At 43.9% G+C, this 13,457-nt stretch overlaps 1 protein-coding gene across 2 annotated transcripts in view; it reads left to right on the forward strand.

The window, feature by feature from the left end:
* mybbp1a (MYB binding protein (P160) 1a) overlaps positions 1-13,457 on the forward strand; it is a 179,272-nt gene that overhangs the window by 82,649 nt on the left and 83,166 nt on the right. For both annotated transcript variants that reach the window (XR_011340085.1, XM_069884983.1), the window contains exons 8-9: positions 5,757-6,046; positions 9,072-9,182. Coding sequence is in view for 1 of the 2 variants with exons in the window: in XM_069884983.1 (XP_069741084.1) it covers positions 5,757-6,046; positions 9,072-9,182 (401 nt within the window). In the remaining variant the exon portion in view is untranslated. The remainder of the gene's footprint in view (positions 1-5,756; positions 6,047-9,071; positions 9,183-13,457) is intronic.

Consider the following 13,457-nt stretch of genomic DNA (forward strand, 5'->3'; position numbering starts at 1 on the left):
TGGCTTCGCGGACGAAGATTTATGGAGGGGGTAAATGTCCACGTCAGCTGCAGGCTCGTTTGTGGCTGACAAGTCCGATGCGGGACAGGCAGACACGGTTGCAGCGGTTGCAGGGGAAAATTGGTTGGTTGGGGTTGGGTGTTGGGTTTTTCCTCCTTTGCCTTTTGTCAGTGAGGTGGGCTCTGCGGTCTTCTTCAAAGGAGGTTGCTGCCCTCCGAACTGTGAGGCGCCAAGATGCACGGTTTGAGGCGATATCAGCCCACTGGCGATAGTCAATGTGGCAGGCACCAAGAGATTTCTTTAGGCAGTCCTTGTACCTTTTCTTTGGTGCACCTCTGTCACGGTGGCCAGTGGAGAGCTCGCCATATAACACGATCTTGGGAAGGTCCTCCATTCTGGAGACGTGACCCACCCAGCGCAGCTGGATCTTCAGCAGCGTGGACTCGATGCTGTCGACCTCTGCCATCTCGAGTACTTCGACGTTAGGGATGAAAGCGCTCCAATGAATGTTGAGGATGGAGCGGAGACAACGCTGGTGGAAGCGTTCTAGGAGCCGTAGGTGATGCCGGTAGAGGACCCATGATTCGGAGCCGAACAGGAGTGTGGGTATGACAACGGCTCTGTATACGCTTATCTTTGTGAGGTTTTTCAGTTGGTTGTTTTTCCAGACTCTTTTGTGTAGTCTTCCAAAGGCGCTATTTGCCTTGGCGAGTCTGTTGTCTATCTCATTGTCGATCCTTGCATCTGATGAAATGGTGCAGCCGAGATAGATAAACTGGTTGACCGTTTTGAGTTTTGTGTGCCCGATGGAGATGTGGGGGGGCTGGTAGTCATGGTGGGGAGCTGGCTGATGGAGGACCTCAGTTTTCTTCAGGCTGACTTCCAGGCCAAACATTTTGGCAGTTTCCGCAAAACAGGACGTCAAGCGCTGAAGAGCTGGCTCTGAATGGCCAACTAAAGCGGCATCGTCTGCAAAGAGTAGTTCAGGGACAAGTTTCTCTTGTGTCTTGGTGTGAGCTTGCAGGCGCCTCAGATTGAAGAGACTGCCATCCGTGCGGTACCGGATGTAAACAGCATCTTCATTGTTGAGGTCTTTCATGGCTTGGTTCAGCATCATGTTGAAGAAGATTGAAAAGAGGGTTGGTGCGAGAACACAGCCTTGCTTCACGCCATTGTTAATGGAGAAGGGTTCAGAGAGCTCATTGCTGTATCTGACCCGACCTTGTTGGTTTTCGTGCAGTTGGATAATCATGTTGAGGAACTTTGGGGGGCATCCGAGGCTCTAGTATTTGCCAAAGCCCTTTTCTGCTCACGGTGTCAAAGGCTTTGGTGAGGTCAACAAAGGTGATGTAGAGTCCTTTATTTTGTTCTCTGCACTTTTCTTGGAGCTGTCTGAGGGCAAAGACCATGTCAGTAGTTCCTCTGTTTGCGCGAAAGCCGCACTGTGATTCTGGGAGAATATTTTCGGCGACACTAGGTATTATTCTATTTAGGAGAATCCTAGTGAAGATTTTGCCTGCAATGGAGAGCACACTGAAGTCTGAAACGAGCCTTAAACCGAAGGCTAATCACTTGGGACGGAACAATAAATAACTGCATTTTGGATACGAGATTCAAAGGCATGACATTAGTTGAATGATTAATATCTATTTAAGAAGGTGACCATCGAGATGGACCAGCGAGGAGCTCAGCAAATGAGGGATCCAGAGAAGCTGGGAGGATGTGATCGGGGCACTGGCTGTGGGCTGCTGCAGACTGGCTCATGGGAACTAGGTATCGGAGCCAGGACTTGAGAGGGTGTTGAGGGCAAGAAGGCCTCCCGAATGGCTTTGAGTGCTGAAGGCTTCCAGATTGCATTGGAAGTTTGGATCTGGAGCTCAAGTTGTCACTGTGTGGCTACAAGGGCAACGGGATCACTGGAGGTGAATTTATGAACACTCAATGATTCTGAAGGGACTATTTTGTTTCTCGTTCTGTAAGGGGTGCCGAGTGCCACTAATGGCAGCTCTTTCTTATGGCAAACAGAAGGCAGTTTTGTCTAACATTACATGTTTTGTACTATTACATGACAATAAGGAAACCTTGAATAAAGTTGTGGTTAGCCTGAAGATTTGGAGATTATAATAGAGAACCAAAACAGGAAAGGATAACCCAGAAATTAATTAAGGGAAAAGCATTGAATATGAGTAGCCTAGCAGAAGTGTAGAAACAGCTTATAATGAAGGTTTTTTTTATTTAGAACTTATAGGAAAATTCATAGGGAATTAGTAAAGGACCAGGGCATTTCCATCAGAGTAACTCAGAGTAATGGAACATAGAGCAATGCAGCACAGGAACAACCCTTCGGCAGTAATATCTTTGCCAAACATGGAGCTCATATTAAGGCTCTGGTCCTTGCACATGATGCATATGTCTCTTCAGAAATGTTTAAAACTTTACTCTTGTATCTGCTTCTGCCACTACTGGCAGCCCATTCCAGGCTCATACCACTCTATGTGTGTTTAAAAGCAAACTTGTCCGCACTCCTCTTTTAAACTGCATCCTTGCTTCAAATGCATGTCCTTTCGTATGTGATGTTTTACCCTGGGAGAAAAATTCTAGCTGTCTATCCTATCAATGCCTCACATCATTTCATAATGTGCAGGGGGAGAAAAAAAAAAACAACAGAAGCAAAGAGACCAATATTATTTAATCTTGCCTCAGTGGCCACCCATTTCAATTCCCTGTCCCATTCCCTTGTTGACATGTCTGTCCTTTGTCTCATGCACTGCTAGACTGATACCACCCGCAAATTGGAGGAACACCACCTCATCTTCTGTCTGGGCATCCTCCAACTGGATAGCATTATTATCAACCTCTCTGGTATCCATTAAACCTTTATTCTTCCCTCTGTTGCCTTTCCCCCAGCTCGCTCTTGCTTGCGCTCTCTCTCTCGCACTCTTCCTTTTCAATTTGTCGCCTTTCACAGAGCCAAAATCAATTCTCAACTTTCCTCTTATATCTAATTAACACCATTTGTTAGTGTATAGACCTCCCCCTGTATTCTTCAGTCTCTATTCTGATGCCTTCCTGTTCCTTGCTTGTACCTTGAAGAAGGGCTCAGGCACATTGGTAATATATCTTTCCCTCCAATGGATGCTGCAAGCCCAGCTGAGTTCCTCCAGCATTTCTGTGTATTTTTACCACATCCTGGTGAATCTCCTCAGTACCCTCTCCAAACTTCCACTTTCCTGTAATAAAGGCGACTGGAATGGAACACAATATTCTAAGTGTGGTCTCTCCAGAGAGTTATATTTATAGAAAATTATAAAACTTACAGAACATACAGGCCCTTCAGCCCACAAAGTTGGGCCAAACATGTTCTTAGAAATTACTAGGCTTTCCTGTAGTTTTCTATTTTTCTATCCTCCAGGTACCTATCTAAAAATCTCTTAAAGGAACCTAATATATCCGCCTCCACTACAGTTGCTGACAGTCCATTCTACGCACCCACCACTCTGCGTTTATACATATATATATATATATATATATATATATATATATATATAAATAAATATATATATATATATATATATATATATAAATATATATAAAAACAGCCCTGACATCTCCTCTGTACCTACTCCCCAGCACCTTAAACCTGTGTCCTCTTGTGGCCACCATTAAAGCTGCGATATTACCTCATGACACTGAACTCAATCGTAACTGTCATATCAACCTATGTGGTGACCTTGAAAGATCTATGGATTTGAACACCAAGGTCCTTGTGTTCTTCCTTGTGATTAAGTATCCTACAATTAACCATGTACACTGCCTTCAAGTTTGACCTTCCAAAATGCATCAACTCACACTTACCCAGATTGAACTCCATCTACCACTTTTCCACCCAACTCTGCATTTTGCCTGTTTCCTGTCGTAACCTATAACAACTTTCAAGGTTATCCACATCACCTTCAACCTTTGTATCATCTGCAAAGTTACTGACCCATTCATCCTTCTCCTTCTTCGTCCAGGTCATTTATAAAAACCACAAAGAGTAGGGGGTCCCAGAACAGATCCCTGTGGAATTCCATTAGTCACTGATGTCCAGGCAGAATACTTCCCATTTACTATTACTCTGCTTTCCACAGGAAAGCCAATTCCAAATCCATATAGACAAGGTTCCATCCATCCTCTGACTTTCTGAATGAGTTTCTTATAGGGAACCTTTTCAAATGCCTTACTAAAAATCCATATACCCCACATCTGCTGCCCTACCTTCATTAATTTCTTTTGTTACCTCCTCAAAAAACTCAATTAGGCTTGTGAGGCACAACCCTTCAAAAAGTCATGCTGACTAACCCTGAGAAGACTACTCTAAATGCTTGTAAATCCTGTCCTTGAGAATCCTCTTCAATAGTTTGCCCACCACTAATGTAAGACTGGTCGATAATTCTCACTATTACCTTTTTTAAATTAGGAGATAACATTTGCCATTTTTCTCCAGCACCTCTCTTCAGCCAAGAAGGATTCAAAGATCATCGTCAACGTGTCCTGCATAGCGGTTAGCATAACACTATTTTAATGCCAATGACCGTGTTCAAATTGGATGCTGTCTGTCTCCCTGTGACCATGTGGGTTTATTCCATATGCTCTGATATCCTCCCATGTTCTAAAGATATATAGACAAGTAGGTTAATTGGTCACCTGGGTATAATTGAGTGATATGGGAAGGAAGGGCCAGCTACTGAGCTGTATCTCTAAATTTATCTCTTTAAAAAATGTAATCACCTGAATTTTTTGGGGAACTCTCCAGCTACTACAGTAGAGAAGTTTGGAAAATGGAATCCTTTGAAGTTGTTGCTCTGTGTTGGCCTATTTCAGAATTACTGTCAGCTTTATGCTGGGTTGGAGGCAAATCTGACATTTATATCCTTGTTGCAGTCATTCAAATCAAAGACATTGTTCAGTTTCAGCTTTTTTGTTATGTGCATTTGCGAGCAGTCCAGTTAGACATCCCATGCACAGTACCGCAAATAAGATCCAATGCCAAGTTACAGAGTGATCAGTTGATAGGGAGCAAAGGAAATCATTTTACTATTGTGCGGTTCGTTCAGGAATCTGTTAAGCAGGAATGGAACTGTCCTTGAACCTGGTGGTGGGTGATCTTGTACTTGTGATTCTTCTTCCCGAAGAGAGGGAGCTGAGGCGAGTGCCTGTAATCTGCAACTCAGCACTGGTTATGCAGATAGAGGAGCGAGCTCTATCTCTCTTCCAGAGGTCTATGATCAGTTCCTTTGTCTTGCTGACATGGATGGAGAGGTTGTCGTCTCCCATTCAAAATGGAGCATAATGTGTGTACAGAGCCACAAACATGCATCCTGGTTTTGCATGTGGTTTTGATGGCTCTGTAGATGATCTGCTGGCAGCACAACCAAAGTAGTTCATACTTTAAAATTAGTTTTGTTCCTGGTAGAATGTCGACTCTTTGATCTCATAGTGGCTGTTGTTAACTGTTCCAGTTGCGAGCTGTTCCTTAAAATCTACCTTTTTGGCCAAGCTTGCAGGTAATCAAATTGAAACACCATGAGGGCATTGCCTTAGAATTGATTTAAGGATTGAAAAATACTGATAAATTTATATTTTGTAGCTTTTGATTTGAAGTATAGCACTATTCTAGTCCAATGCTTGTGGATTTGGTTTGGTAGGGATATTCATCATTGGAATTTGTTCACCCACTGAAGATGATTTAATTAAAAACTGCCGTTATTTTTCAGCTCCCAAAGAGGTTCAGATTCGCACCTGAAATGGAAAAGTGTGTTGACTCATTCCTTGAGAGCACCCAGGATGAGGCAAAGCAGTTTATGGTGATCAAGGGATTCTCGTGCCTCACTAACAATGGTCACCCCATTATCCCAAGCTCCTGGAAAGTCGTCTGTCGACTGCAGTCCTCAGTTTTGTTGAAGTATGTTGATTGGTTGAAAAGCATGTTCGTCAGCCCTGACTTGGCCACCTGCATAGATTTCTGCACCAAGCGGCAGAAAGAGAACAGCCAACCAGCTGACCGGTGAGTTGTTAGCAAGTTTAGCTGACACTATTGTCATGCCCCTGTGAAACAGAAGATGGCACTAGACAAGCAAGGAGCACATTTGGTGAAAAAGAAAATCCTTTTCATTGTACATTTTGCACATTATGTGCATCATCTTTTAAGGAGTGATACACAAAGGCAATTATGTTTTTGAAGAGTTTATGAACTTTTGATAATTCTGAACCTCTATAAATTTTAAATCCTTCAGACATTCAGGATGTTCTGTTTAAAATAGTCCATGTTAGGCTTGTACCTGGAAACAATATTAGGTTTTAAAACTACAGTACAACTCCAATTATCCAAAATTGGATTTCTGAAATCCTCATTTATCAAAAAAAAATTAACATTTCGGATAAGTGAGGATATCCAAAACAAATCAAAAATCCTCATCTGAAATTTTTTTGAGCTGAACTGACCTCACAGGTTGGAAAAAGAGTTCATCCAACATGAAATTAGAACGACATTGTCCTTATTTCAGGTAACTTCCTCCCCTCTCTCTTTCCATTTCTTCTTTACCCTCCCCTATTGACTTTTCTCTCCCTCGCAAACTGGATGTCGCTGTCTCCCAGCCACAAGCAGTCAGAAGAATCCCTTGTCCCGGCATCAACAAGGAGAGTGGCCTCCCAGGCAGGAGTGGGGACCCAGGCAGGAGAGGGGACACTTTTCCCCTCCCTCGCTGGCACACAGGAACTCCCGATGCCAAACCCCCCCCTCGGCCGAGTACCGCACTCCACAGTGTGCATGTGCGGTAGGCCTGGGGAGGATTTGGAGTTGGGACTCTGGCATTGGGATCTCTGATGTCTGGGGAGTCAGGTCCTGCCAACTTGCCAGTAAATGTTCTACTGGCCTGGGAAGCCTCCTAGTTGATCAGCGGCAGCGGTTGGGAGATCTCAGTGATTGCCAGTGGCGTTTTGGCCAGCATTTTGTTTTTGGTGGGAATTAAACATTAATGCTTAAAGCCTTCCCTTGTTTGTTGTGTTTTAAACATTGATACAGGTGATTTGCTGTTGCAACTGGGATGTTTTTTTTAAAAATGACCAGTTCTCTGAAAAAACCATTTATCGAACTTGGGTCCAGTCCCGACTATTTCATAATTGTCACTCAGGCTTAAGCCTGAAAACAGTACGAGGTCATTTGAAGGTCCCACACTGCATCTGGTCCATCTCAATCTAGTTAAAACATCTGAAAGTATGAATTAGCCTTTTAATCTCCGACTAAAAGATCCACATAAAGTGAACAGTTGAAGGCATTCCCTTACACAAATGTTATGATGTGATCCTGACACCTGTCCATAAATTTATTTTTCCCTCTGTAAATCAGAAATGAACAATTTCAATAAGGATTGATTAAATTGAACAATTATTTGTTGTCTTCCATGCAATTGTAATAAAACAAAATATCCCACATCCACTGGCTACTTTTAATGACCTTAAAGTATCAATTCATGTAACATTGTTTGATTAAAGGATTTTAACAAGTATAAAGAGAAGAAATTTTGTCAGGTTCCAAAGCAAATCTCGTTAGTGTCCTACTGTGAGTGCCAGCTGTGATCTTAATATTCAATGGTATCAGTTTGATTACTGTGCAGACTTTTCATGTTAACTTTTTAAGACTAGTTGCATTAACTAGCTGCTGCCCTTTTCCATAACTCCCAATATTTGCATTTTGTTACTAACTTCCTGTCAAAGTCTTAAAATTTGTGCAAAATCTATTTCCATAAGTCAGGACTTCTGTGTTCTGGGGAGGCCTTGAATAGGCTTGAATGTTCTATTTGGATGCTTGCTGTCTGTCTTCCACCCATTACTACTTTGCAAGAGAATAGGTGTGGTATTTGGCTTGTGAAGACTTATCAGGAAGGGAGAGCCCATGGTGAGTTTCGGAAGTACAGGTGCATAACCTTTTGTCTGGGATTCTGAACACCAGGCACCTCCAAAAACCGGCACTTTTTCCCATCATGAAAACGCCCAACCGCTGGTCTTCCTCTCTCCCCCCCCCCCCCTCGGCCATCCATGCATCAGTCGCCCTGCTCCCCCCCCCTCCCATGCCCCAGGCTGTCTGTCACGCCCCCCCAAATTTAACTCCCAACAGGGCGGCAGGGATGCAGTGCTGCCGAGCCTGGAGTTCACTCGTGGTGGCAGCTGGTGACTGCTCAATGCGGGAGTACTGGCAGACTGGTTCCAGCTGCATGGGGGATTATGGGTAACATAGACGGCCATTGCTCCCGCATTAAGCTAGCTGCCTCCTGCTTCTCTCCCACCAGGTGTTCGGGGCTGAGAGTCATCTTTTCACCGAAGCTCAGAGAAGGCACCCAAGGGGGTGGGGACGGCAAGCACGGGGGTCTGAGCCAGATTTATTTTGAAGTTTTACTTTAAAATAAAAAAATGTGCTAGTGATATTAGGTATTTTATGGTCTTTATTTTTTTTAATCTAAATTCATTTAACATCCCACGCCACCTGTTTTGTGCTATTTTGAAACATCGCATTTGCCATTTTAAAATGATTCAGGAAGATTCCAAATAACGACATGTATCTATCTGGTCCTGATGATCCCGGTTAAAAAGTTAGGCCCCAAGCACAGTATCAGAATTTGTTCATTTTCTTTGAGCAAATGGTTGGAATTTGAGTTGGATGGTGGAGCAGAAATGCAATAGTGAAAATAGCATCCTGTTTACTGTCTTGCATAGCTTTACTGGAAAAGAACCGTGGCATCTAGCTTTAGATCCTCTTGTCTGGAGGAAAGGTTACACACACTGATTAGACAATATGTTACAGGGTTGTTAACGTGCTAGCATTGTTCACCAGCGATGGCAGCAGGAGTTGGATTTTACAGAACTGGGAGATGGCTTTGACTGTCCATTATTCTGTGGTTCATTGCCCTATGAGGTTACTGACAAGTAGCTAACATGAACAGAATCAATCTATCATTGGGAAAATAGTGAAAAGTTTGGTGGTGAGGGACCATGTCGAGGCTGCCCACACTGATCTTGTACATGATGCTTTACAGAGCTCAGCATTCGGTGATGCGACTGAGGACATGGATTGTTTCACGCCTGATCTCAATTGTAGAGAACGATCGTGTGAAGAAAGAGGAAGATCTGGTGATGGATATTGCCAGGTAAATAGGAATATATTGAGGAGGGAGCTTACCATCAAGTCCTGCAGATATTTTAACTCTTAAACAGAACTGCTGTTTTATGGGTGTTTCCCAAAAGCAAATTACTAGTTCAGCTGAAAATCTGAAATAAAGTAGAGAATACTCAGCAGGTTGGGCAGCATCTGTAGAGTCAGAAATAGTGGTTAAGTTTAAGATCTTTGACCTTTCATCAGAACTACAGGGTATTAAACAAAAAGGTAAAGCAGAAGTTGAGATAAACTTTTACCATGACACATCAGCACCTCAACACCACTTTGTGTTTAAAGTCAGAGTTTTACAGCATGGAAACAGACCCTTTGTCCAAACTTGCCCTTGCTGACCAAATTGTCGAGCCAAGCTCATTTTTGTTCAGCCCATATCGCTCTAAACTTTTCCTATCCATGTGCCTCTCTGTGCCTTTTAAACATTTTTTCTGAAAATTCTATTTATCATTGGTTCGGCTGGGAGTCAGCTCGGAGTGAGTCGGGCTGTGAGTCGGAGGAGGAGGAGCTTGGTGAAAGTGACAAGAAGGTAAGCTATAAAAGTCGGGGGCTTACTGGGGCTTGGGCCTACTTGGTTCGGCTGGGAGTCGGAGGAGGAGCTCGGAGTGAGGAGGAGGAGCTCGGAGTGAGAAGGAGGAGCTTGGTGAAAGTGACAAGAAGGTAAGCTATAAAAGTCGGGGGCTTACTGGGGCTTGGGCCTACTTTGTTCGGCTGTGAGTCGGAGGAGGAGCTCAGAGAGAGTCGGGCTGTGAGTCGGAGGAGGAGGAGCTTGGTGAAAGTGACAAGAAGGTAAGCTATAAAAGTCAGGGGCTTACTGGGGCTTGGGCCTACTTGGTTCGGCTGTGAGTCGGAGGAGGAGCTCGGAGAGAGTCGGGCTGTGAGTCGTCGGAGGAGGAGCTTGGTTAAAGTGACGAGAAGGTAATCTATAAAAGTTGGGGGCTTACCCGGGCTTGGGCCTACTTGGTTCGGCTGGGAATCGGAGGAGGAGGAGGAGGAGCTTGGTGAAAGTGACAGGGTTAATTGTTCGAGGGGCCTATAAAAGGAGTGAAAGGGGAGGGAGCGGCCAGTGAGGAGTGAGGCAGTGAAGGAGTGGAGACTTGAGACTTTGGCTTGAGGGACTTCGGTAAGAAGGAGCTCCCTGTGTGGTAAGGTGTCTTTTTTGGTTAGTCTTTTAGTATTACTTGTTTAGTTTTTCTTTTTAAATAACCTATATACATTGAAAAAGGAGTTAATGGAGTCAGCTGGGGTAGTCAAGTGCTCCAATTGTGGGATGTGGGAAGTCAGAGACAGCACAGCTGTTCCTGACGACGACACCTGCAAAAGGTGCATCCAATTGCAAGTCATGAGTGACCATGTAAGGGAGCTTGAGTTGCAATTGGATGAACTGAGGATCATGAGGGAAGCAGAGGCAATGATAGAGAGGAGTTACAGGGAGACAGTCATCCCTAGAAGGCAGGAGTCAGGGAATTGAGTGACTGTAAGGAAAGGAGGGAGAGTGCCAGTGCAGAGTACCCCTCAGCAACATTTATTTGGCATTGGATACTGCTGGGGGGAACAGCCTACCAGGGACGAGTCGTGGGGGTCAGGTCTCTGGCACAGGGGCTGCCACTGAGGCTTAGAAGGGAAGGAGGGATAAGAACAGGGTAATAATTGTGGTTGGGGACTCACTTGTCAGAGGGACACAGATAGGAACTTTGTTGGATGAGATCAGGGATCTAGGTTGGTCTGTTGCCTCCCTGGTGCTAGGGTCAGGGATATCTCTGATCGAGTTCACAGAATTCTGCAAGGGGAAGGTGAGCAGCCAGAAGTCGTGGTCCATGTGGGGACCAATGACTTAGTTAGAAGTGGGGATGAGGTTATGAAACAGGAATACATGGAATTAGGCAGGAAGTTAAAAAACAGGACCTCTAAGGTAGTAATCTCTGGATTGCTGCCGGTGCCACGCGCTAGAGAGGGTAGTAAAATGAGGATGTGGAGGATGAATGCGTAGCTAAAGAGTTGGTGCAGGGGATAAGATTTTTGGATCATTGGGATCTCTTCTGGGGAAAGTCGGACCTGTACAAAAGGGACGGACTCCACTTGAACTGGAGGGGGACCAATATCCTGGCAAGCAGATTTGCTAGAGCTGTGGGGGAGGGTTTAAACTAGTTTGGCAGGGGGGTGGGGAGCAGAGTTTGCGAGCAATGTCTAGAGTGCATGGTCACCTAGTTAAGAATGATAAAGATAGCAAAGGAAGGATGGAGGTTAAGGTAAAAGGTAGAATAGGGAATATATGTGAGGGTCATTCTCTGAAATGTGTGTACTTTAACGCAAGAAGCATAGTGAATAAGGTAGATGAGCTTAGAGCATGGATTGGCACTTGGAATCATGATGTTGTGACAATTAGTGAGACCTGGTTACAGGAGGGTCAGGACTGGCAACTAAATATTCCAGAATACAAATGTTTTAGATGTGATAGATCAGGGGGTAAAAAAGGGGGAGGAGTTGCTCTGCTAGTTAAGGAGGACATTACTGCCGTGAGGTTGCAGGATGGTTTGGAGGTATTGTCCAGTGAGGCTGTTTGGGTGGAATTGAGGGCTGGAGGAGGCATGAGGGTACTAATAGGAGTGTAGATCACCAAATGGGCCAAGAAAATTGGAAGAACAAATTTGTAAGGAGATAGCATATATGTGCAATAAACATAAGGTAGTGATCATGGGAGATTTTAACTTCCTTCACATTGATTGGGATACCCATACAGTAAGAGGGCTGGATGGGCTTGAGTTTGTCAAATGTGTGCAAGATAGTTTTCTTAATCAATACGTAGAGGAACCGACTAGGGACGGTGTAATACTGGATCTCCTGTTAGGGAACGAGATAGGTCAGGTGTCTGAGGTTAATGTTGGAGAACAAATTGGGTCTAGTGATCACAACTCTATTAGTTTGAGGGTAGTTTTAGGGAAGAGCAAAGAAGGGCCTAAAGTTGAGGTTCTGGATTAGAGAAAAGCAAATTTCGAAGGAATGAGAATGGCTTTGGGGAGTATTAAGTGGAACATGATTTTTTTCAGGAATGGATGTAAATGAAAAATGGAGAATATTCAAAGAAGAAATTTTGAGAGTACAGAGTAGATATGTCCCAGTGAGGATCAAAGGAAAGGCTGGAAGTCATAGGGAGCCTTGGTTTTCGAGGAATATTAGAAATTTGATTAGGATAAAGAGGGAGGTGTACAAGAGGTATAAACAGCAGGGTGATGAGGAATTGAAAGGGAGTGTAGAAAAAATCTTATGACATTAGAAAGACCAAAAAGAGGCACGAAGAGGCTTTGGCAGGCAGTGTAAGAATAAATCCAAAGGGTTTCTCTAGGTACATTAAAAGTAAAAGATTAGTGAAGGATAGAATTGGACCCCTTGTAGATAGGGAGGGTAGTCCATGTGAAAAGGCAGAGGAGATGGGGGAAATTTTAAATGATTTCTTTTCCTCGGTATTCACTAGGGAAAAAAATATTGTAGCAGTTGAAGTAAAGAAGAATAGTGGGGAGGTCATGAATCATATAAGGATAACCGAGGAGGTAGTGATGGCAGTGTTAAAAAAGATAAAGATGGACAAATCTCCGGGTCCGGACAAAGTATTCCCAAGGACACTCAGGGAGACTAGTGTACAGATAGTGGGGCCATTAACAGAGATATTTAGGATGTCACTGGTCATGGGGGTAGTGCCAGAGGATTGGAGGATGGCTCATGTTGTTCCGCTGTTTAAGAAAGGGTCCAAATGTATGCCTGGAAATTATAGACCTGTGAGTCTGACGTCTGTGGTGGGTAAGTTGATGGAAAGGTTTCTGAGGGATGGCATTTACAAATATTTGGAAGAACAGGGATTGATACGAAGTAGTCAGCATGGTTTTGTCAGGGGTAGATCATGCTTAACAAACCTTATAGAGTTTTTCGAGGGAGTTACAAAAAAGATTGATGAAGGGAAGGCTGTGGATGTTGTCTATTTAGACTTTAGTAAAGCTTTTGACAAAGTTCACCACAGGAGGTTAGGAAAAAAGGTGGAGGCATTTGGTATAAATAAGGAGCTAGTGAAATGGATTCAGCAATGGTTGGATGGAAGGTGTCAGAGAGTAGTGGTAGAAAATTGTTTGTCAAATTGGAGGCCGGTGACTAGTGGAGTTCCTCCATGATCGATCCTGGGTCCACTATTGTTTGTTATATATATTAACGATCTGGAAGACGGGGTGATAAATTGGATAAGTAAGTTTGCAGATGATACAAAGAT

This window comes from Narcine bancroftii, chromosome 6 (assembly GCF_036971445.1).
Source record: "Narcine bancroftii isolate sNarBan1 chromosome 6, sNarBan1.hap1, whole genome shotgun sequence".
In the NCBI taxonomy this organism is placed as follows: Eukaryota; Metazoa; Chordata; class Chondrichthyes; order Torpediniformes; family Narcinidae; genus Narcine; species Narcine bancroftii.